This window comes from Peromyscus eremicus, chromosome 1 (genome assembly GCF_949786415.1).
Source record: "Peromyscus eremicus chromosome 1, PerEre_H2_v1, whole genome shotgun sequence".
In the NCBI taxonomy this organism is placed as follows: domain Eukaryota; kingdom Metazoa; phylum Chordata; class Mammalia; order Rodentia; family Cricetidae; genus Peromyscus; species Peromyscus eremicus.
The window spans coordinates 63,056,880-63,081,733 of record NC_081416.1 but is presented as its reverse complement, the minus strand read 5'-3'; the positions used below and the strand labels follow the sequence as shown (position 1 = coordinate 63,081,733).

At 48.0% G+C, this 24,854-nt stretch overlaps 1 protein-coding gene across 3 annotated transcripts in view; it reads left to right on the top strand.

Moving 5' to 3' along the window:
* Positions 1–24,854, top strand: part of Inpp5a (inositol polyphosphate-5-phosphatase A) — a 194,837-nt gene that overhangs the window by 143,490 nt on the left and 26,493 nt on the right. For all 3 annotated transcript variants that reach the window (XM_059264992.1, XM_059264995.1, XM_059265001.1), the window contains one exon: positions 13,078–13,162. In XM_059264992.1, coding sequence (XP_059120975.1) covers positions 13,078–13,162 — 85 coding nt within the window. The remainder of the gene's footprint in view (positions 1–13,077; positions 13,163–24,854) is intronic.

Here is a 24,854-nt window from a genome sequence, read left to right as displayed (position 1 = left end):
GCCTCTAGGGTAAGAGAGGCTCTAGTGCTACTGGTGTCATCCGAGTCCCTGCAGAAGAACCCCAGATAAGGGAAATCGACCTGAGGTTTCTCCTGTTGTTGCTCCAGTCTAAGGGCTTGTCTTTAAAATCTGTATGCAGCCACACCCTTTCATCTGGGACTGAAGCCCGAGCAGGTACTGTACCATGCTTGAAGCCTGAACTCAGCACCCGCTATGGGAACAGCTCAGGCAGTTGGAGATAGGTTCAAGGGCTTTGCCCCAACAAAACATCCCATTTCTGTCCATTTCTATCTTCCCCACATAACCTTTGAGCCCAGAGGCCCTCATCCTTTGGTGTCCTCAACTCAACTCCCCTGCACTTCACCAGCCCTATTCTTAAGTACCCTCAGGTATGGGCCCTGCCCAGCCATGCTTGTGTGGAGGTACCATGATAATGTCACTCACTAGTTAGTTCCTGGAGTGGAACAGTAGCTGGTACTGCCCCCATCAAGACCAGATCCTGAGGACAGCACTGAACTGATAGTGTCTCACCTCAGGATCATGTCTAAATTTCAAGGAGATTGCTAGAGTCTCCGGTGGGTGACCCTGGAACCTCCTTCCTGGCAGGTTCCTCTGTGGTGGTGATGTCTCCATGGGGCTGCCTTCCTGGGCTAGTGAATCAGCAGCCAGCAGCAAGAACCTTGTCTGTGTGGTTCTTCCTGCTGTTTGCTCCATGGCCATTTTTCTGGGACCTCCCAGGGAGCTGGGAGCTGAGAGAGACCAAATGTCCATCAGTCCTGGTGACCATGGTCAGCTTGTCAATGTGGTAAGGCATTAGAATGTGTCATTGCCCTACACCACCATCCCTCCAGAAAAGCAGCCTTGGGGTCTGGGGGCCACTTTTCTGCGTCTTTGCATTCCAATGAATGGCTTCTGTGGCGAGCTCAGCCAACCGCAGATCCGGACCTCCGCAGTGTAGGGCTGGGCTGCTGGGCACAAAGGGGCACTCTGCAGGAGTGGTGAATAATGGCCCGCCCTTTCATCGGGAGGCTAACCTTTTGGCAGCCACCAGCAGACTGCATTCTACTGTGCTGATTGGGGAGGACAATGCTGTACTGGCCTTTGAATGGACACCGCCACCAACAGCGCTGTATTCACAGCCGCAGCACTGGGAACCGTGCGAGCATTGTCTGCAGGCCCCACTGAGCTGCAGGAGACAGTGAGGAGGCTGGGATAGGGAGGCTGGCTTCTTTGGTTTAATCTCCCTGTCCAGCCTGCATGTAGGTCCCTGTCTTCGTCTGAGAAGTGGGGGCATCCGACCCAGGGATAGCCAGTATCACACCCCTGTCTGCGAAAGGGGAAGAAAGATGGTGTGAAAACCAAGAGGCTCCAGTATGCCATCATTTTCCTCCAAATCAAAGATTATTCTAAAATAAGTTATAAAGAAACAAGTTCAAGAGCCAAGGCTGACTCAGTTCTCAGGAGCCTCAGCTGTGAGTGCCATGCCTGCCTGCACTAGAACCATTGCATGCAAAGACGCTTGTGTCCCTGAGACACCAGTGAGGGACTGGCCTCTCACTCCAGCATAAGCAGCTACAATTGCCTTCCTTCACAGTCTTTCTTTTTCTTTGCAGATTTGTTTGGGGTTTTGTCTTCCTTCCTTCCTTCCTTCCTCCCTTCCTTCCTTCCTTCCTTCCATCTCCCTTCTTTTCCTTCCTTCTTTTTTGTTTTTTGATGAAGGAACTTACTCTGTAGCCCAGACTAGCCTAGAACTCACAATTCTCCTGCCTCAGTTGCCTGAATACTGGTATTGCTTTTATGAGCCATCATGCCTGGCCAGCCAAGACTTCTTGTGTAAGATAATATGTCTATGTTTGTGTGACTTGTGAGCTTTTAGCCTTAAATATCTACTTATGAAAAAAATTGAAATATTTTAGATTTATTTTATTATTCTATGTGTATGAGTGCTTTGTCTGCATGAATTTATGTATATCCCACATAGGCCTGGTATTGGATCTCCTGGGACTGTGAGCTGCCATATGGATTCTGGGAATCAAACCCGGGTGCAACAAGTATTCTTAACCACTGAGCCTGCTCTATAGCCCAAAGTTTTGTGTGTGTGTGTGTGTGTGTGTGTGTGTGTGTGTGTGTGTGTATATGGTGTGGTGGGGGTGGGGGTGTATATGTATGTATGTATGTGTATGTTTGTATGTATATGTGGAGTTTTGTTTTGTTCTGAGACAGCATCTTACAATGTAGCCCTAGCTGCCTGGAACTTGCTTTGTAGACCAGGCTGGCCTTGAACATACAGAGATCTGCCTACCTCTGCCATCTTAGTACTTGGATTAAAGGCATGTACTACCACACCCTGTTATGAAAGATTTTAAAAGAAAACCCATAGGTGCTGAAGAGCAGACTCTGAGAAGTTTAAGCAGGTTCAGAGGCCCAGGAAGTTGAAGGCATCTGTGTTAGGGCCTGGGGATGCTGGGATGTCAAAGGCCTCCACCCTCTGTGGCTCCAGGGGGTGCCTGCACTGGTCACTGCTGTGATACTCTTCTTGACACAAGGTTAGCCCTTTGGAGGATCTAGGGTGACTAAACCAGGACCCTGAGGCAGCAACTGTGAGCATGCCCTGAAACCTTCCTGAGTGCTCAGCCCATGAAATGAGATTTTTTTTTTTTCTGCCAAGTGACAGGAGCCTTCAGTGTCCCCTTTGAAATGTGGCCTGGCTAGTTCAACAGAGACATTTTTACATTACAACTGTGAAACCCTGGCATAAAGCACCCCTCTGTCCCCCCATTATTTTCTCACAAACACAGTCCATTGTCACAGTGCTGAAGTTAATTTGATCAACATTGGGACATTTAACTTTTATGTCCAGTGAAAAGAGTTGTTTCATGCTCATTTTGAGCATTCAAAGGAAATGATTGCCAGAAAAATAATGTTCCTTGGGACAATCCGGAGCAATTAGTTTCCCAGGGAGAGGCTATGTGACGCCGGCTGCCACACAGCCCCTCTTTGTCGCTTTATGGATGGTCATCCGTCAGCTGTCAGGCTGCTCAAAGACCCCTCCAATCTAAATGTTTCTCTTTAGGCCGTTCCCAGAACTCGCCTTGCTGTTCAGTGAGCAGAAGAAAAGCACTGCGTCTCTAGGCAAAGGCGAGCTCCCTGCTAAGGATCTAGGTCATTCCGGAATGCTCTGGTGGGGCTGGCACAGAGCTGTTTCTTGCACCTCATTTGCTGCCCACTGCCCTGGAGAAAAAGTGCAGGTGTCTCTGTGGGCTGTGCCTACAGCCCAAGTTTTGGAAGCCTCAGGATACCTACTGCCTGGAGCTCACCCTGCACAGCACAGAATTCCCATAGCAAGCCGAAGGGCCTGGAGCCCACAGATTTGCTATGTGTGTCATCACCCTGAAACCCCAAGGCCTGTGCCAGCATTGCCATGGATTCCATTGAAAGCATGGCAGCCAGGACATGTCAAGTCCAGTTACAGTTGAGCAAGATGATTCGGTAAGGGCCAGTGTCTCAGATGATTGATGAAATTTGCAGTATGTTCTTTATTTTACTAAAAATGGATCTAGGTGTCCAAATGCATGTAGAAGGCTATGATGAGGAAAATTACACACCTCTACTCAGTGGTTGACATGTGTAACCTTTCTTCTCTTTTCTGAAGAAATAAAACAGTAAGGTGCTGCTGGTACCCTGTGTCTGTGTCTTGAGCCTCTGTGGCTGCACAGTACCACCTGGATTCAGTGTCTGGGTTTCTTTGCATGCTTCTATGCTTTTGTCTCATAAGTTATGCATCTCTTTCTTTTCCATGCCTCAGGTTTAGATCGTCACATGTGTAAAGTTCTGTGTGTGTGTGTGTTCTGTGCATGTGAATATCCACAGCAATGCTTGGAGAGTGCTGTGAATGACTTCCTGCTGCTCATCCTCCATCTGCAGGATGTTTGTGCTCTGGTGGCTTCATATCAACTGCTCCTTGATGGATCCCCACCATACTCTTGTGGAGACCCCCTTTAGAGGGTCTCAGTATTTTACCAAACATGCCTCCCCCACCTATCCACTTCTAACTAGTCTTGGGGAGGCAGCACAATTTTTATTTCCCTGGAGCTGGTGAAACTGAGCATTGCTTTGAGTGCTTATGGGCATCTGAGGCTTAAGGCCTGCTCCATTTCTAGAGATCTCAGCTGTGGTTTTTCCTGCTAGATTCCTAAGAAATAAAGCATTCATAGGAGGCTAAGGTTCTTCCATGTAGCCCGGTGGGGTTTTATAATCAGTGGAGTTGTCTCAATGTGAGGAGAGGAAGTAGTACATTCAATATCTAGATCTTATGCTTAGAAAACAAATGGGAATGGTGGCTGATAGAGAGAGAAGACCAGCCATTTATCCAGAAGGTGTGGATTAGAGGCATGCAGCCCTCATGCTAGGGGTACACAGTGGGCAGAGTGGAACATGTATCATCAAGGAGCCTGACTTTTGCAAGATTGGGAAAGATCAATGTGGCTATGGCCCACAATGCCCCTAGCACATAGTGAATACCCAGCACATTGCCATTGGGAGAGGGAGCCAATCACTATCCAGAGGAAAAAACCCAATCTCTAAAAATTCCACCAATAATTTCAGTCTTTACTGGAGCACTGGGAAAGTAGGTGAAGTCCAAGTTACAAGGAGCCTTGGCCAGTAACTTACAGAGTCTAGATATGTCCCAAGTCTTCCATGCCTGTCCTGCTGTCCTTTTGTCCATAGTCGGTGCCCTAGGGACGGATACTGTCCCAGGGAGTGCTGGATGCTACAGCAGAAGGCTTCAGACAAGAGACTTGACTGAGATTCGTTTCTTGCAATTCTGGAGGCTGAAGTTCAAGCTAAGGGCAGCAAGCCAGGCTCTAAAACTGGCTTATGGACACTGTGTCCTTACATGGTAGAAAGCCAACAACTCTGGGGATTCTTCCTTTCGTGTCAGGTCCCCTCTGACCTTGTTACCCTCCATGACCTCTTTAAAGACCCCTTTTCCAATGCGGTGACCCTTGGTCATTCCCTAGAAGGAGCTCATGTACCAAGCTTGGACCATTAGCCTGCTAAAGCAGGGTCTGCTATTCAGGCAGGGAGCAGCAGTTCCCATAGGCCAGGGTGGGGCAGGTGCTCACTTACCAGAACCAGTTGGCTCAGGTCGTCAGTGTTCTGCTGCATGAAGCTGTCCTATATGGTGCTGGGGGCAGGAGCCTCAGAGTGCCCTGGGTTTAATGGCAGCTGCTGGAGGAATAGGATGGGGTGGTAAGGTTAGGAAAGGTGTCTGCGCGGCAAGGGCATTATGCTTGGGATCAGTGGAGTAGTTAGGAAAGAGGAATGTGGTCGTTACTAGGACTAGATCCTAAGAGCCACCTCAAGCCATGTCGGGTGTTCTGTGCTCCTACTACTTCTGGGTTTTTGCTGTTTGCCTCTGAAGTGTTAACTCTCTCATATCTCAGCCAGACCCTCTGAACTGAGGGTCCCCAGGGCTTCAGGCCTCATGGAGCTATATAGATCTTGTCCCCAACAGCACCTTCCTGGGGCTTGGGTGAGGAATGAGAACCTGGGAAGTTTCAAGCTAGTTGTGCATTTATTTTGTTGGCTGAATTTACTTTTGTGACTAGATAACTTATGATGAAGAGACACTTTTAGGAAATTAAATTATCCTCAAATATTTTGGGTAATTTAGCCATTTTATATTATCAGTATTTGAGCTACTTAATATTTGTTCAATAAACATGGTCTCTCCCATAGCTGAGGATAGAACCAACTTTAGTTGATCTCTAAGTTTATGTAGACTCCACAGTTAAGTAAAAATATAATGCCAAAAGATTTAACATCCCAACCACTGGTTGAAGAGTAAAAAGGGAAGCAAGCCAAGTTATCAGTGCGTTAGAAGCACTTCAGGGGGTGGCACTGACAAGTCACGACAAATCCACCTTTCAGACCTTTGCAGCTTCTTGGGGGCATCTCTAACGCCCTGTGGGATGTTGCATGGGTGCCCTCTGCAGCCTCAATGACCATGGGACCCTCAGTGGGTCCAAGGCACCCCAGGGTTCCTGTGGCACAGAAGTGACTGCAGCTGAAAGGGTGACTTTCCACTGTGACTTTCCTCCAGAAGTCCAGAGCCCATTGCATTATGGGAGGTAATGTCCTCAGATGGGGAACAGGCCCTGGCCAGATAGAAAAAAGCCACCCTTCCCCCAGTGGGGCTGTCACATCCTGGAATCACCTGTCAAACAAGAGACACCATTTCCAGGCCTAAAAAATTGATTTTTATGGCTCTTCTTGTAATTCTCTTTCTGAATAAGGCACATGATATTGATGTGGGCCTCCTTTTTAATCATAATAGCCACTGACAAGGTAATTAATTTTAAAACAACTCTTTTTTTCCTGGTCCAAATGGCACTATGTAGAAATTAAAAGTGAGTGCCGTGAGGGCCGCCGGCCTGGCACTCAGGCGATTGCCTCGGCCATGACAGCCCCTTTATCTTGCTGCTTCTGTGCGACCTTCAGAGATGGGCGTTGTTATTAATTGGCTTGGGCTATTATATCAAAAAGAGCAGGGCAGGAAAGCATGATAAAGTTTAGGTTTTTAATGATAGTCTTACAGGAATCAAGACATGCCAGTGAAATTGCCTTCCTGGGTCATCACAGGCCCAGCATGGGGCACAGCCAGGACCCATCAACACCTCTCTTGGGAGGAATGGCCCAAATGCAGCATTCTCTCACAAAGCACAGAGGCATCTAAAGTTAGTACACTCAGCCTCAATCTGAAATAATTTACCATAACATGGATTCTGCCATTTGATTAGCCAGGTAGGTGTATGCTACTGGTTGGCGGGTTCTAAGACCACGCCTTTATGTTGCTTTGTAGGCCTTTGTTTTCATCTCCTCAAAACTTAGTACAGTCCATTGTGTTTGATGCTCACACTAGTTGATGAGACAGAAAAAGACCTGGCTTCCACTGTTCCACACATGAGCCTGTAGATTCACTTGCCCACATAGACACACCTTAGCGTCTTGTGAATTCACTTCCTCCTGTGGTGCTCTTATGCTGAGCTCAACTTCGGCTTATTCCACATTCTCTGGCCTGTGGGTGCCATTAGACTCCCAAGATGCCTCAGCATAACCTCTGGGCAGCTGTGAACACCTGCTAAATGGTTTCTGACCACAGGAAAAGCCTAAGTGCCCTTCCCCAGCTCAGAGCTTGAGGTGGTTTGTGCACATCGTTCTAGAAGAGATAGAACCCTTGAAAGTGAAGATGTAGTCAAATGTATTTGGCTCAAGAAATCAGTACTGATGAATGCAAGTTAACTCTCCTGCATGCTTTGCTCATGAATCCTTCAAAGCCCTCCATCTGTAGAGGTAGATTCTTACTATGAAGCTGGATGTACATGTCTGCAACCTGTACACATAAACACACCAGTGATGTGTCTGTGATGTGTACAATAGCACATGCCTGAGTGGGACAAGGCTTCTGAAGTATGTATGTCATTCATGTGTGTGTAAGCCATTCATGACAATGAAAAGTTCAGATCATCTGTAATGTTCATTCCCATTAAGAGAAGTGGAAGTGGGGGATAGTGGGAGGGGGAACTGTGGTTGGTATGTAAAATGAAAAAAAAATAAATACATTTGGAAAAAAAAAAAGGATGTGTAAGTAGCTAGGCAGTGGTGGCCCACACCTTTAATCCCAGCACTCAGGAGGCAGAGGCAGGTGGATCTCTGAGTTTGAAGCTAGCTTGGTCTATAGAGTGAGTTCCAAGATAGCCAGGAATACAACACAGCGAAAACTCTGTCTCAAAAAGACAAAAACAAAAAAGTTAGAAAAGAGAGGTGGAGAAGTGTAAGCAAAGGAAGCATGGTGTGTGTCTGTAACTCCTGCACTTGGGAGGCAGAGACAGGTGTTCTAGGCCAAGCTATTCTTTATAACAAGACTCCCCAAACTAGAAAACAATCAGCAATAGAAAAATCACTAGTAAACTTCATTCACCCAGGAGTCTTTATTGTTATTGATGTTGGATTTCCTAAGGTACACGAGTATTCCGCAATGAGCATGTGGAGGACATGGAGTCAGTTCTGTCCTTTCACTTTTATGTGGGTCCCGAGTATCAAACTCAGGTCTCCAGGCTTGTACAGCAAGCACCCTCACCCCTGAGCCATCTCACCACCTCTGTTCTGTGCGTTCTCATGGGAGATATTTGGGCTTAAAGATCAGATAGTAAATGTTGAGACATACAAAGGGTTTCTGTCCAGGATGTGATAGCATTTGTTCTTTCAGCCATCCCTGCAGCTACACAAGCTAGAGGTTTGCTCCAGTTTGGTTTTCCTCTAAAATACAGAGTTGGGAAAAAGAGGAAAGACAAGAAGGAAGAGTAGAGGCAGGAGGAGGTGCATGTATATGGCTCAGTGCCATAGGCACAGCACTCTATTGGGAAGAGAGGCCCAGGCCCATCTTCAAAGAGCCCATCACTATGTCCAGGCCATGGGAGTCTCACAAATGTACTGGCCCCAAGCTGCCTGCTTCAAGTGTCTGACCCCATCCATCCCCCAAGAGGAGGGCAGGCTGGCCCTCCACAGTCAGGGAGGATAGTCTACGGCTCCAAAGAACGCAAGTGAGATGTTGGAAACCAGTTGAACTGTGGAGATAGAGCAGGCAACAACCTTTTGAGTGTAGGGGAGAATGAGGCAAGAAGGGCAAGGGGTGGGCAGCAGGCCTCTGGTTCCTACATATGGTCAGAATGGTTCTCCACTTTCTCTAGACTCCTAGTAGAACTTGGTACCCATTACACAGCACCTATGTGTCCCTGCTAGAAGCATTGGTGTCCTCACCAATTACATCCTTTCTCACACCCTAAGTCAGCATCGTGATATGAATTAGTGCTTTTGTTGTTGTTTTGTGTCTTCTTAAATATTTTTATTTATTTCATACATCTGTCCCCTATAGTCCCTTCCTCCAACCCCTACCATATCCCTTCCCCCCTTCGTCTTCATGTCCTTTACAAGATATAACTCCCTAAGTCCTGTTAGTACTGCCTGCATGCACGTGGGTGTGGGGTCATCCACTGGAGCATGGGCACCCTGTCGGAGGCCACACTTCTAAGAAAATTGACTCTCCCTTCCCACCAGCTATCAGCTGCCAGTGGCTCTTTAGCTAGGTGTGGTAGCGCCATCTCCATCTGCACTGAACTGTTGGATGGCTTAATCTTGTGCTGGTTTCCCAGCCGTTGTGAGTTCCTGAGTGTAACAGATGTGTCATGTCCAGAAGACGGCATTTTACAGCATTGTCCCCCATCCTCCAGATCTTAATTCTTTCCAGCTTCCCTTCTACACTGTTCCCAAGCTTTGATGGGCAGGGGTGGTGTTGGTGTTGATAAAGATGTTCCGTTTAAGGCTGAGTGAGCACTCAACGGTTACTTATCCTCAGCTCTTGGACTAGCCTTGAGTCTCTGTGTTAATCACTGCCCACTTCGGCAAGTCTCTGACCAAGGTTGAGAGCAGCAGTCTATGGGTATAAACATATCTAATTAGAAGGCAGTTTGATAACATGGACATTTAGCAAAACCACAGTAGAAGGTTCCCCTAGGGCTTAAGACCTCCACAGCCTTGGACTTTTCACCAGGTTTACAGCATCAGTCATGAATTTCCCCTGTAGAGCAGCCTCAGATCCCATCAGAAACTAGTTGTTCATGGGCTAGTTAGAAGGGGAAAAGTTGATTATTCCCAGAATAGTCATGCCACTATTACACCCGTGGGCATATCTTGCCTGTGTAATAATAGCATTTTGTATAGTAGCAATTCAGGGTCCAGCATTGGATAAGACCATACTGTCTTTTCTCCCCCAGCAACCTGCATATACCTTCAGGGCACTGTAAAACATGGTAGATTTTCCTGGTCATTTGCAGATTGATTTCTCTATGTCCTACAACAGTGGTTCTCAACCTTCCTAATGCTGCAACCCTTTAATACAGTTCCTCGTGTTGTGGTGACTCCCAGCCATACAGTTGTTTTTGTTGGTACTTCATAGCTGTAGTTTTGCTACTGTTATGAATTACAATGTAAATGTCTGTGGTTTCTGATGGTCTTAAGTGACCCATGTGAAAGGGTTATTCGACCTTCAAATGGTTCACAGCTCACAGGTTGAGAACCACTGTCCTGTAACCAAAGTGCAACACTCAGTCTTACCATGTAGTTAAGGTGGACGACCAAGAGCGTAGATAATAGTCTGTATTATTTGGGGGGCCTCTGGAGTCTCTCTGATGAGTAAGTTATAGAGCAGTATCCTATGCTTAGCACGGAGATTTTCATTTAATAGTTAATGTTTTCTTGGAGCACCGTTGTCCATCTGTTAGGGTACCACTATTTAAACTTCTTTTTAAGTTATTATTATATTTTTAAATTAGCTTACAAAGCAGTGGGTTTCTAGTTTGGGTTAGCCTACCCCTCCTCTACATCACTGCTCTCCATCCTGCATCAAACCTTTAACTCTTAGTATTCTCTCCCTCTCTTGGAATATCACTTGTGTTTGCTGTCTCTTCTCCTTGTTCTTCCTGCTGAGAGACAAACAGGGTCCTGTTTTGATGGGTCCCACTTCCCTCACTACTCCAGGCAGCCCTGGCACCCACTGGGTGAGCAGGAAGAAGAAGGGCAGAAGGGGCAAAGCTGAGCACAGCCTGTGGCCCAACCAGACTCAGACCTCGCTGCTGTGAAAGGGCTTCACTCCTCAGCCACCTTCCCTCACAGAAACCCTTTTAAAAGTAGATAAGCTGACAGCCATTTGCATTGCTGTTAAGATGCGACTTTCTCTGTAAATTAATATTTAAATTAAATGCAATTCCAACTAGATGTTTTGTGGAATTTGGCTGGAGGACACAGCAAATTTTACATAAGAGGAATATGAAAAAGCTAAAGGAATTTTTAAAAGAATGTCAATAAAACTTTGTTATTAAAAGTCATATGAATCAAAGGTGTATAGGAATAGATGTTTGTTTTTAAATCTATGGAAAAGAGTAGGTAGTCTCCCACTGTTTTCCTAGGCCGACCCGTGTGCTCTGTGATGTGAGGCAGCTTGCACAGGAAGTGGTAGACTATTTAATGACAGACCAGTCAGCCTTGTAGGAAAGTCAGAGCAGAAACTGTACTTTTCAGACCATCCCATACAGCACTGGGAAAGACACAGCACGGGGAGCCTGGTTCAAGCTGTGCAAGTGGAAAGGAGCAGCAGCAACAGGCCACAAGAGGGAAGCCCACAGCGATAGCCAAGCACAGGGCCCCACAGACATGAAAACGAAAGAGCGGAGTCCAGTTTCAGTAGAGAAGACTTCTTCCCAGCCTGGGCCAGTGGGCAGAGTTCTCCAGTCCCTCAGGATGCATGGCCCACAGAACTCTCCACATTCCTCTCCAGGGTAACTGATTTCCTCTTGGTGACTTCATTCTGTCAGCCCAGGGTTTGGACACCCTTTATACTTTCACTGAGTAAGCAGTGTAGCCCAAGCCATAACAATTCCACATAGGAGACAGTCCTTCCTAATGAGCAGGTGCTTCATTGGCTGCCTCTTCCAGGTTTCCTTTGCAACCTGAGTTCAGCTCTAGATACCTGACCCCACCCCAAGGCTACACTCTCTGGTGGTAGTCATTGATGCTGACAGCAGCACATCTGTAACAGGGGTAGCAATAGCCAGGCCACAGCAAGACACATTGGGCTTCCTGGTAGCCACTGACACTTGAATCAATGTGACTGAGAAAGTCTGTCTGATTTCTGCTCAATAATCAAGTTTCTCCCCTTCCCCTTCTTTCTCTTCCTCTTCTTCCTCCTCTTCTTTCTTCTCCCCACTCCTCCTCCTCTTCTCTTTCATGTGTGTTGTGTGTATCACATATTTATGTGGTGCATGGATGTGACTGTGAGCACACATGTTGAAGGCAGAGCAAGGTGTTGAGTGTCTTCCTCTGTCATTGTCTGCCTTACTGCCTGGAGACAGAGTTTCTCCTCAACTGGAAGTTGGTCATTTAGGCATGGCTGGCTGGCCAGGGAGCAAGCTCTCAGGGTGTATCTGTCTGTCTTTACCCGTTCCATCTCAACAAAATGCTGGATTATAAGCACACACAGCCGCATGGGGCTTTTTAAGTGGATGCTGGGGATTCAAACTCAGGTCTTCATGTTTGTGGAGCAAGCAAATGAGCCATCTCCACAGTCTATCCAGTTTACTTTATTTTAAACATGAGCCTGTCTCTTTTCTACCTTGGACCTTGTCACAGCAGGTAGCATAGATAAGGCTGGAGTGGCCAGTGAATTCTGGAATAACTACTGCTGTCCTCTGCCTCTGAACAGAAGGCACACTTTTGTTCTGCTGGTGTCTGGGTAGCGAAGCCGTGCTGTAAGTGACCCTCGCTTCACTTTCAAATTAGAAACAAGGATCACTTACCCTGCCTCAGGAGCAGGAGAGCTGCCCCACGTGGCAGTTGAGAAACTCGGCTCCTCTGTAAGGGAAGCTGCTGTGTGTCCGTCTGCCAAATGTTTGTGTGTTTATATCTCGATGGAAAAAATTCTTCATAAAGTGATTGTGATTGGTAGAGAATTTGTAGAGAAGTCCTTCAGCAAAGCAGCATGGGCTAGCCCTTGTATTATTACAGGTGTTCCCCATTGTGACTTGGAAGCATCTGGGTGGAATGTGATTGCAGAGTAAGAATGAGCTCATGCTGTAAAAGGAGGGTAACTGTGGGCAGCTGAGGCAGTGTCCTGCTGTGGGCACAGAGTCCCACATGCAGACATAAGCATACCTGTTTCCTGGGACAAGCTCTCCACTTCCTTTCTTCTGAATGCTCTTCTCACTCAAGTGTCTGTCTAGTCCTGCTTGCACTGCTGATTTCCACATCCTCCTGGACAGCCAATGAGGACAGTTAAGTGCTGTTTGTTGCAGTGTGCTTGATGGTAGCCTTTGCGCTAGATTTAGGAGTGCAAGAAACAATCACCATAATGTCTTTATAGCAGGAAGCATTTGGGGAGCATGGAGGAGCAGCTGGCCCAGGCCAGTTAGGCTGGCCAGCATTGCAGTATCAGGTGACCACTGTCTCCTTTTCTCTTCCCAGAATCATCGATCAGCGATTTGAGAAAGTTTCCTACTTTGTCTTTGGTGATTTCAACTTCCGCCTGGATTCCAAATCTGTTGTAGAGGTAGGTAAGCATGGGTTGCCTCCTCAGTCTGGGCATTGAGTTCCCTTGTGGCAGAACCAATTGTGGCAGAGAAATGCTATCTGTTTAGGCCACTTCCATGTCAGCATTTTCATAGTTTATGGATTTTTGTTTTTTAAGTAAATTTTTGCCAGGTGGGGAGAGAGGGGTCTGTGCAGCTGTTCAGCCAGTCAGCCATTACTGGCTTTAAGAATAGGCCTCCTGGCCGGGCAGTGGTGGTGCACGCCTTTAATCCCAGCACTTGGAAGGCAGAGGCAGGTGGATCTCTGAGTTCAAGGACAGCCTGGTCTACAACTCTGGTTTCAGGACAGCCAGGGCTAAACAGAGGAACCCTGTCTCGAAAAACCAATCAGAATAGGCGTCCCTGCATCCTGCAGGCTCAGTGTCCCTTATAGAAAAAAGCCTGGGGAACCCACTGTGTGTTGCTGCAGAGCTGGAGACCATTGAGCTCTGGGCTGTTTCCCCCTGGGATTTCCACTGCTTAATCCTCATCAAACACCAGGAAACTGGTTGTTCTTCTTGATTTAATCAATTGAGGCTCTCTTGGTTTGGGGAACTCTAAAGCTATGCTGACTACTATGGGAACTCTAGGCTGGGTGCCAGGGTCCTGGAATCCCTAGAGTGACTGCAGCTGGCAAACATTGGCGCCAAGACAAGTGATGTGACCACTGAGGTTGGAAGGAAACTATGTGGCTAGGGTGTGCTGCCAAGGGAAGCAAGTCCTATGATGTTGGCTTAAGGGCTAGATTTCTCTGTAGTGAGGTCCATGCCTGTCACCAGATGCGTGCTGGCATCCTGAGCCTGGGACAGGTAACTGAGTGTCTGGCTTCTTCCTGCCGTTCTCTCTGGTTCTAATATGATTAGGATGTACTACCTTCTCTGGTGACAGAAAACTGGAGATGCAAAAAGTGAGACACTTACCCCTTCCACCTTCCATACCACCCTGCCTGGGATCTTTCAAGCATGTGGCAACACTACGTAATCTGCATGCAGAGGCCAAGTAAGAACAGCATGAAGTCACGCAGTACTTCACATTACTATCTTTGCATTAGTAGTCTTAGTTCCAAATCTTGTCACACATTAATCTTCCATCCTCAGTAGAAAATTATTTTTTAAAGACAGAGCTGAGCGGGTTTTCTCCTTTTGGTTGATAGAAATGAGTGATGTGCCATTAAAATCCTTCTGTATTTAATTAAGCTGCAGGTACCTCATCAGGGCAGGCCCACAGGGTACATTTTGAACTTTGTAGTACAAGGGGTCTCTCTAGATGCCCAGTGGGTGCAGGGGTCTCCCCTGGATTTTCAGTGGGTAGTGGGAAGGGGGATCCTGGGTGTTCAATGGCTCCTGGTAGCAGTACATCATTTTTTCTTTTATTCTTCTCTCTTACATTATATCCTGACTGCATTTCTCCCCTCCTCCACTCTTCCCAGTCCCCTCTACCCCCAAAACCTCCGCTCTCCCCCTGATCCACTCCTCCTTTATTTCCCTTTAGAGAAAGAGCAGGTCTCTGAGGGATACCAACCAAACACAGGGCTATATCAAGCATAGCCAGTTACAATAAAACCAGGCACAAACCTTCATATCCAGGCTGGACAAGGCAACCCATTAGGAGGAAAAGGGTCCCAAGAGCAGGCAGAAGAGTCAGAGACATCCCTCACTCCCACTGTTAGAAGTCCCACAAGAACACCGAGCTACACAACCATAACAAATATGCAGAGGACCTAGCTCAGACCCATACAGGGTCCATGACTGTCACTTCAGTCTCCTTGAAGTAGCAGTGTATCTAAACCCAGCCATGAAGGAGGAAGGAATACCAAGGAGCAGATGCAGTTTCTAAAACTGTCAGATTAAAGACTCATTTCCCATACCTCCACTTTCTTGTTCCCAAGCTTCTGAGCTGAGTTGCCAGCTTGCTGCTGGAGGCCAGCAATTCTGCTGCACACAGTGGTTTCCCTGCCTCCCCAGAGGCTTCCACTTGGAGCAGAGTGGCCATTGTGAAAGTAAAGGACTCTTAGAAGGCCAAAGCTGGTCAACCTAGAGCTGTCTGTGGTTGGGAAAAGGTCAGAGAATCTTTTTTCACAGTAGACTTTTCTTTCTGTGTGGAATGCAGGCTATAAGAAAAAGCAGCCCATCTGGACAGACTCAGAATGGCTAATGAGCACTCTCTGAATCTGTCCTTCAGGATGTGTTTCTGTGGGAGGACAGTTTGGCTGTGTGGGTGAGTGGACACATGGATATTCCATACTCTAGGTCTGTATGCAGAGTCAGGAGGGAGCTCACCAGGGCCGTTAGCTTCATTGCCTGTCCTTTGTCTCCTTATGGCACCTGGGCAAGAGTTGGACAGCTTCAGTTATCATAAACCCAAGGAAGCTAGAAAGTGCCCAGGGGTTCATCAGCCTGACCTGTACCATATAGCTTCCTATTAGCTTCCAGCCAGAGCTGTGTTGGCTACTTGGCTGAGCTGGAGGCAGGGATACTGGGGAGGCCAAGTGATGGTGGAGCTGGAACAGGCATCAAAGAGTGGTGGGTGGGAGATGCCCTGTCTTCCAGCTACCGCTCCTTTGCTGTGGGTCAGACCATGATGGGGACTGGAGAATGGGACTGTGGGGACTTAGAGAAAGCACCAGGAGATCTCACCTAACTGCATAGTCCCCTTTCCTCAAGGTATGAATGGTTTGTGTCTCATGGTTGTTGGCTGCCTCTGTGAATAGTCAGGCAACTCATGGAAATCAGTGTTGCCTCCTGGTCTGTCAGAGAACTGTTGGCCTTTATGGTAATCTGCTAAGTGTTAGATGTGTCTGGAGCACTGGCCTAGCTGCACTGGCCTCATGGAGGGTGCATTGTCACCTGATGGCAGATTGATGCATCTGCAAAGCCACCCAGGTCTCCTGCAGTCCTCACTGTTTGGACAGAGGTTTTCCAAGAGGAGGGGTGGCTTCTGGGACAGGAGTTCTCTAAGTTTCTTAAGTGAAGTTCCTACTTCACTGGAACTCTCACTGAACCCAGCCTGCTGCTAACCCCTTTTAACTGGACATTGTCCCCATTCATGCCTGAGCAGATGGTGTTGACTAATGCAGCTACATTGCCTGTACTATCCCTTCCAGAGTACATGGCCTTGAGTATCAGGCAGCCAAGGATCCAGAGTTCAAGTTTCATTTTTCCCAGGTTTTACAGAGCCAAGTAGTTGGGCTACCCAGTGGCAGATCTGGATGAAGTTGTAGTACAAATTCAAGGACCTTTGTGCTTGAGAAAATGTCCCGTGGACTTGCTATCATGTTGCACTGGAATTCAGCTTCCTCGCCCGTGAATAAAATGTCTATATTCATCTTGGAAACACAGTTCTGAGATGTCCACAACACAGGGTCTCCAGCCAAGCCCCAACTTTCTTTACAGTGCTTCATCTGTGGCACTATCCCACTCCAGATGGGGCAGCACTGTGATCTGCTGTACAGACTCCCACAGAAGGGACAGGCAGTGTCTCCAGGCACAGGGAGAGGCCCCAAGAGTGTAGAGGAGGAGTCTCTCCAGCCATAAGCAAGGTACCTGCACTGTCAGGGCTCTTAAACACACCGTCTTTGTGCCACCTCCCTCCAGGTATAGACGACACATAGTAACAGGGCTGTATACACTATACTTCACCTTGGGCTCTGGGCCTTGCCTGAGGAGGGACCACTGCAGCCACTTGTCATCTGTTGTGGGTGCTTTCCTTAGGCACAGCTTGGCCTGCATTTCCATATGGGGCCTTCTGGCATTGATGTGCTGTGGTCATATCAGCTTTGCTGGGCTTCCATGAACAGCACCCTCTACAATTTTCTTCTCAAAGCCACTGGAATGAGACAGCATGATCTACATTGCTGTAACACCCCCAAGGAAGCCTCCTCCTCAGGGAGGCCCCCAGAACAGGGCATTGAGATCATTGGCACTGGGCACTTGCTGACCTGGCATGCTGCCCGCCTGATGACTGTGGCTCTTCCTAAAGTCACTAATTCTGGTGTGCGTCCCTTCTCACTTTGGAGGCCTGGAGCTCCTTGTCTCTGCTATCCACCTGACACGTGCAAAGGAGTGGGAGGAGAATCAGTAGTTTTTAAACTGGATTATTTGCTCAATAAATAAATGAATATATCTTAGATCTGTGCATTAATTCCTGGAAGGTTTTTGAGGCTCTTTAAGACCTGTGGATAGCTGCTATTCATTTAGCCAGTAAAGCTTACCTTTATATTCTGAATATACTTTATCATATAAGTAAAGCAACCAAATCAAAAATGTGGGAAACAATTTATTAGTGTAGGTTTTAAAAGCCCATTTAGTGAAGCAAAGGTTGTAGCTCTGAGATTAAAGAGCCTGTATTCTTGTGATTTTACCGTCACCAGCCCAGTGTGAAAATTCCATGTTCCCACTACCCCACTTGAGAAGCCTGTCCTACCACATCTCCCAGGCTCACTGTTCTGTCTTCTGTCTTGCTCTACCACATGTACTCCTCTGCTAAGAAAGAAGGCAAAGCCTCCACCCCACCTAGAACTGCCTGAGGACCCACAGGAACCATACAGCCGAGCCGGCCCATGCTTACTGGAGCACTGCCTATGATGGCTTCTGTGGGCCTTTGACTGGAACCCCAGTTCATAGACATGGCCGCTTGGAATGCCAAGCCCTTCCTCAGATGCCTCAGTGTACATACCTGCAGACAGCCATTACCCAAGTGCTCTTAGGGATTCTGTACCTTCATTTCTGGCAGGTCACATCCAAGTGACTTCCATATTTCTGAAAGGCAGAGTAAAAAATGAGAAGAGTGAGAAATCAGAAGAGCCACAGACAGACACAGTCATAAGTAGAAAGGTCTGCTGCTCAGAATATAGGATGCCCTGCAGGAAGGTGTGTGTCTTCTGGAAAATCAGCCCTGGGGCTGTGGGTGGGCTGGTGCCTGAGATACCCAATACATACAGGTATTTCATCTACAGGTGGCTTACCTCCTAAAATGAAAGTGGAGATGGATTGTCAGTGCCTGGCCCAGCCTAGGCTTTTTGCTTTGTTTTCTTAGGCCACTGGGTCCCCCACCCAGAACAGAGCCCCCTCAGTTCTCCTGCCGTCCTGGACAGGCGAGGAGATCCCAGTCTTGCAGGGAATAGGGCCCATTTGATAGCCCTGGCCCTTGGGGTCTCACGCCATCACACTGGCTGGCAAGATTCATCAGAGGTTAATTAAATCTATCTCCAAAACAATGAAAGGCCAATGAGCTAAGCCCAATCTCAGTAAATTAAATGCATTAAATGCAGCCATTGTTCATCCTGCAGGGAGGGCGGGCTCAGGCTCCGGGGTGCCTCCAGGAAGGGACCAGCCTCTAGGCTCTGGGGGCTCTTGGAGCACAGTAGAGACCTGCTTGTCACTTGCAGTGAGGGAGGAGTGTGGGGATGGGATGGGTGGCCTGTGAAAGAGGCTCTGTGTGTAGAGCTGTGAGGCATTGCTCCCAGGAAGAGCAGCTTCTTATGTTTCAAATGCAAATTAATGCAAACATGCTTGCAGAGCAGAACTGAAAAGATGATACTGTGATCAAATTTGGCACTGCTTAAGCCATAATTAAAACATACACAAATTAAACACGATTATCCTGCCGTGTAACAGGACCACGCGCCATTACTCTAATTAATAATGCAGTCTCCGGCACAGTCCTGCTGCTGGGATTGCTTGGAGGGTATGTTTTATGCCTTGCACAGTGGCAACTGGCAGCTGGGGTGTTCAGCTGGCCATGGTGACGCAGAGTGACAGCGGTGCCATCCGCGCCTGTCTCTGCATGGTCTGGGCTCACCACACCTGCTTTCCATCACCTCCCCTTCAGTAGTGGTGATAGATGCATTTTTGGAAGCTGGCTGTCTTTGAAAACCCTGTTGCCAGTTGCTGACAGCTACACGCTCAGATGCCAGCTGTACCTGTTTTAGAGCAGGGCCCAGTGAAGGCACCACGGTCTCAGCAGATGCCTTCCTCAGTAGAGGGACTCCTGGGACACAGTGCAGAGTAGCACTGAGGTGGTCTCAGTGTTGGCTATGCCAGCTATGATGAGCACTTGAGAGGATCCTCAGTGTCACAGCCACAATGTGATGAAGACCATTAAAACGGTAAGCCAGCTCAGCTCAGGCTGCCTGGTGTCCAGATACTACTAGTATCCAGGGGCTCCTGAAAGTCAGCCAGTGAGGTAATATTGCACCTGTTCATTACTTTTGATGACTCCACAGGACCCTTTCAGCCCCTTACACTAGCCAGTGAACTATTTTTGTGTGGGGTCCAGCTGAAGTGCTGGCTACCTGTGGTCATTGGGTCCTTGTTCGACCAAACCCTCTGCTGTGCCCCTGTGTGCACAGCCTACAAGTACTGTGAGCATGTTTCAGACCATAACAAGAGGGACTTGGGCCTAGGTGTCAACCAGCATGTCCCCAGGGGCTCAGTAAACAGGGGTAGCTGTGGCAGCCATGGCCACCCTGCTGTGTGCGTACAGCTATGTGAATTGAGTCCTGTTCCTCAGCATTTCAGTGATTGGTCTTGGCCTTACCCTGGTAAGCCTCAGCAGCCCTTTGTGATATGGAGCTTTGCCTGTATTATGGAGAGTGAAGAGTGAGCATTAAAACTTGGGCTTCATGTGACGTGGGCACTGCTATGTCAGAGTCCAGTAGAGTTCCCATGAGCCCCTCAGGGTCTGCTTTACCTGGCTAGCAGCCCTTAGAATTCTATCTTAAGTCAAGAGTGCAGGCAGATCTGCACTGCAGCGCTCACCAGTTCCTGTAACACTTTGCACACTCATGTTAGTCCCCTGCAGCTAGTTGTAGTAGCAGCCCTTCTTCCTTTCTAGCCAGGGCTCCCACAGGGTCAAGTGGACATTTCATTCCACCTTTGCCTGCAGGAGACTGGGCATTCAGGTGGCAGGAAGCATAGGTCCTGGGGCCTCAAATAGGGTGTACACAAAGTACCACCCAATTTGAGGGCTTTAGAAAAGTAATGGCAGTAGCATAATTAATTCCTAATTAAAATTATTGTATTTTTAATGACTTCAGAAGGAGACCTAGTTGGTCCGTTTCTGAATAGGGGTGGTCATATCAGCTGTATTGCAGTAAATTATAACAACAGTTTGGATTTTATGTTCAGAGTATTTACTTCTGCAAAGATCAATTTGTATACCTTAATTAGCCAGTGTTTTTCTATTCCAAGACCCTATTAGAGGAGCTAGATCTTTCGACTCACTGCTCAAGGATTTGTCTGGCTGCATACTTACAGCCTGTCCCAGCTCTAAGAGTCTGAGGGGACTCTGCTCTGCTTTCTCTCCATCCTTCCCTGCCTCATGATCCTAGGGGACATCCTGAAGGGGTCCTGCTGCAGATATACCTCCATCCACAATAGAGCATGATCCACAGGGGCAACACAGTCTTGTGAGACACTTCTGGGCCATGGATGTGGGTGCCTGCTACATGTGAGCCTCAGCTTGTGCCCATACTCCTATAAAAGTAGGTCCTGTCCTACCTTGGTGGGACAAACAAGTCACTCAAGCTCATTAGTGCCATGTCCATCTTTGTCCAGCTGCTGCAAGGCAAGCCGCCTCAGGAGAGGAAATAACAGAGTCCTTATGATACTCTGTTTCATTTCATATGAACAGTATGATACTCTGTTTCATTTCATATGAACAGTTGACAGTGTCCAGCAAGGGGAAGGACAGAAAATGGGCCTCTGTGACTGTTGATTGACAGTTCTCCAAACAGCATCCATGGCTGATGCACTTGTGGGACGTGAACTTTGCACAGCGGATGTGAACTTAGCCCTTATGCCCCACCCTGTGACTACAGTGCTAGCTGGCCAGCAGGTGTTTTCTCTGCCATCATTGGTAGCTTCTTCTGATCTCCAAGATGGTGAGGCTCTTCACCTGGACCTCATTTGTTTGGATAGTCAGAGGAGATGAACTGGGGTGATGGATGGGGCCTGCCTGAAGGAAGCTCCAGTGGCCAGACCTGCTTTGCTCTCAGGCCTCCTGTGTCACATGAAGCCCCATTCCAAAAAGCTGAAGAAATCATGTAAAATCCTGCCCTCAGTTTTGCTGAGTCAGTCTGAACTTCTGGCCTCACCGAGGGTGGACTGGTCAGCCGCCACAGTCCTGTAGCCACCAATCTACAACCTGTTCTAAGTGAGGCTGTACTGCTACGACTCCCTGCCCAGGGAAGCACATATGAGCTAGTTAGGCTAGCTCCAGGACACTCGGGTTTTGGATCAGTGAGGATGTTTTATGTGCTGTGCCTTACTGGGCACCTGAGAGGCCGCAGATGTGACGTAGTGGCTGTAATGCTGGTGTGTGTATCTGTAGTTCCTATAGCCTGGCCACAGACAACTTCCCTATGGGACAAGGCACCCACTGACCCCCATCTAGACTTCAAGAGAGATGACAGACTGGAAGGGCTGGCCATCCAGAAGCTGTATGTGTCTATGTGCATGCTCAAGGTATGCAAGGTTGGCAGGGTGAATTCAGTACTGTTTGTATGTACTATTAAGTCACAAGTTTTTATCAGACACAATTAGACCTGATGTGATATTATCCTTGCCAGCTCCATGATGGCTTTTTGCCTCTATAAGGATGGCAGTGGCTTCTCCACGTGGTTTCCTGTGGATCCAGGACCCTGGTTTCCACCACAAAGGGCATAGAACAGCAGTCAAGATGAGCATCTCTTATGTGTGTGCTGACTGGGGTGCAGTTAATGTCAGGGAATTTGTCTAGATACTATTTTCATATGTTGAATACTTCCATCTTAGAGCTGTCACTTGAGTGACTTGCCAATTGGCCTTATTGTCCACTCCATGATATGATTTGAAATAATGTTCATAGACACCAGTTATCAAGGAATGGTTAGACAATGCTTATTTGTGTTTTAAAATTTAAGTGGCTATCATAGGACAGTGACAGACTGTGAGGGCTCTCACATTTTAACCTTTAAATCCCTGGTGCCTGTTTCACAGTGACCTGCATTTAAACCTAAGGACTTCATCCACTGTTTTATTGGTGAGGCAAGTGTGTTCTGGATCCAAGATGTCTGGCTTGGGGGGTTACAGTGTCTAAGCACCCTGCATCAACAGCAGTAGTGGGGGCCTTTTTGTTAGCATCACCAGGAAATATTCCAAGGAAAACATTCTATTAATTCAACAGCATATTATGTAGTAGAACCCAAATTTATATTAATGTTCAGTATTCTAAGAGAACTATTTTTAACCTACATAATGATTATTCTCTGGGTCAGTTCTTCATTTTAGAGACATCAAAATGTGAGCTTAGTGGTAAGGATTGTCCTTTGATATGCTTCAAGGGACATCTGTGGGAACTGTCAGCATGGCTAGGAGCACTTGCTGGGAGTCCATCCCTCCTTCAGTAGAGCCTTGGGCTGCCTGGGAGCTGACTGCACTCGGCCCCTTTCTGCTCTCCTGTCATCTCTGCTGTGGGAAGGTTGCTAGAGGAGCTTTACTTCTATACATTTGCTTGACTGGAATTTAGCTAAAAGCCTTGGATGGGAAGAGGAAGACTGAACTAGGATGGTGTCTTCTGCACTGTCCGTGACCACCATTCCAGTCAGGAGCCTGTCCTAGGCTCACATGCTCTTGTCAAGGTGCCGGCTATACATACAAGATGGGCCTCCTTGGCCCAAGCAGTTTCTTGCCACATACCAGCTGCTATCTGTCTGGCTGCCTAGACCAGGGCAGGCTCATCCCATGGACTTCAGTTGTCCAAGCCAGAAGGGGTTTACTTGTTTAGGAGACTTCAAAGCCCATCATACCCAGAAGTGTCCTAGAGTGAAAGCAGAGCCTTCATTGTTAGTGGTCTGTGTCCTGCTGGCTGTGTCCTCTGACCTGGTGGGCCCCTGTGCAGAGGCTGTGTGGTCAGAGAGAGTCACAGTCACCTGCAGAGCAGCAGAGGCTAGGAAGGCAGGTGATCTCTGCACAGCTCAGGTTTCATGGAGAAGCTTGTCCTCATGTCAGTGAGCACCTGCACATGTCCACCCTTGTGTGTCCCACAGCCATGAGTGTCACTATTCGTTAGTGACACTGATGGATTTGCATGCTGATGAGATGGGATACAGCCACCATATCTGTAGCTGAGTATGGATGCTGCAGGGGACTCGTGAGTAATGGCATGTATGGACAGAGTCAGAGGAGCCTCACTGGGCACAAGCACTTCTGTGTCCCTGCTTCCTGCCCCACTCTGTGCCAGTACCATGGAAGAGCAGTTGGCCCAGGGACTTTCTTCAGAGTTCCTGCCCCATTCACAGCACAGTGGGAGGTAGCACAGCCATTCTAGCCTCACTCCCAGCCTTACCCCTCTTAGTCTGGAATGCTGCCCCTCAGTAGCTAAATGTGGTTCAGTTGTTGTCTCAAACCAGAGTTTCTATATAAAGTTTTCCTGTCTTGAGTGATCACTGTTGTTGGAAGTCTTGGAGAGTGTAGATCAAATGTCACTAAACTGTAAAGCTATGAAGCAAAATTCATCTTGGAAAGAGAACAGACTGTGGTGGGGGACACACAGCTCAGATGGATGCCCAGGACAGCCCATCACTAAAACTTGCAATGTTGGTCTGGCCCCGCAGGGGTCCAATACCATGCTGCTGGGACTGCCTTCCTTCCTCACTACTGAAGACGTTGTTTTAAGGCTCATTTCTTTTGAAAACATCAGCTTTCAGACATTCCTAGGAACATCTGTGTGTGGCTGAAATTTGGCCGGCCACAGCCACCCTCACTCCTTTGTCCCCAGGCCTTTGTTCCTGATTTCACGCTATCAGAGGGTCTGCATGTTTCCTTGCATGAAGTTGTCAGAGGAATAATGGCTCAGGAACAGGGTCATGTTTAGAGGATGGGCATGAAAACTTGATAAGATGTATCTCTAAGCCCACCCACCAGCTGTTGCCCAAAACAAGCAAAGGCAGGCCCACATGAGGAGCAAGCACCCCACACTCTACCTGGAGTGGATCCCTGCTGAGCTCCACTCCTTTCCCCCAGGAACCCCACTTCCTTCCTTCCCTTATCCTCCCACAGGCACATGCAAAGCTTGTGAGTGCCAGGTAGTCCATGGGCCTATGAGTCAAGCACCATTTTCAAGAGCAGGAGGCCACTTAACTACTTCCCGTGTGCAGACAGACCTCTACTGGTTACAGTACAGAACCAGTCATCCCACCGTCTGACACCTTTACCCACGGAGAAGCCTCTGGAACTTGGTGTGGCCATCCTAGAGCCTTGGATGAGGATTGCAGGGAGCTAGCCTGAGGCTGCCAACAGATGGATATCTCCACCACTGTGGGAACCAGAGCTGCCTGGTTTTTAGTGGCATAGACTGTGACTGAGTAGGGGACAAAGCAGAAGTGCCCAACAAGGTTTTACTTAGGGGAAGCTGTCAGTCTTGGTCACCTGGTGCCCAGCTGGCTAGACGGGGGTTCCACAGAGGTAGAGATGCAGCTTTCCTGCCTGTGCTCCAGGCTGTCTCAACACAAAGTGCCAGTGAGGTGAGGTCTTAAACCACAGACAGCTGGGGTGCTCCTCCAGGAGAGTACCCACACGAGTCTTGTGACTTAGAAGACCAGGGGATGTCACAGCTTCAAGGAGTCAGCTTGCTTTGCATTTTCGGTTTGAAGGTGGTTTTACCACTGAGGAGTTACTTGTTCTTTGTGTGGCC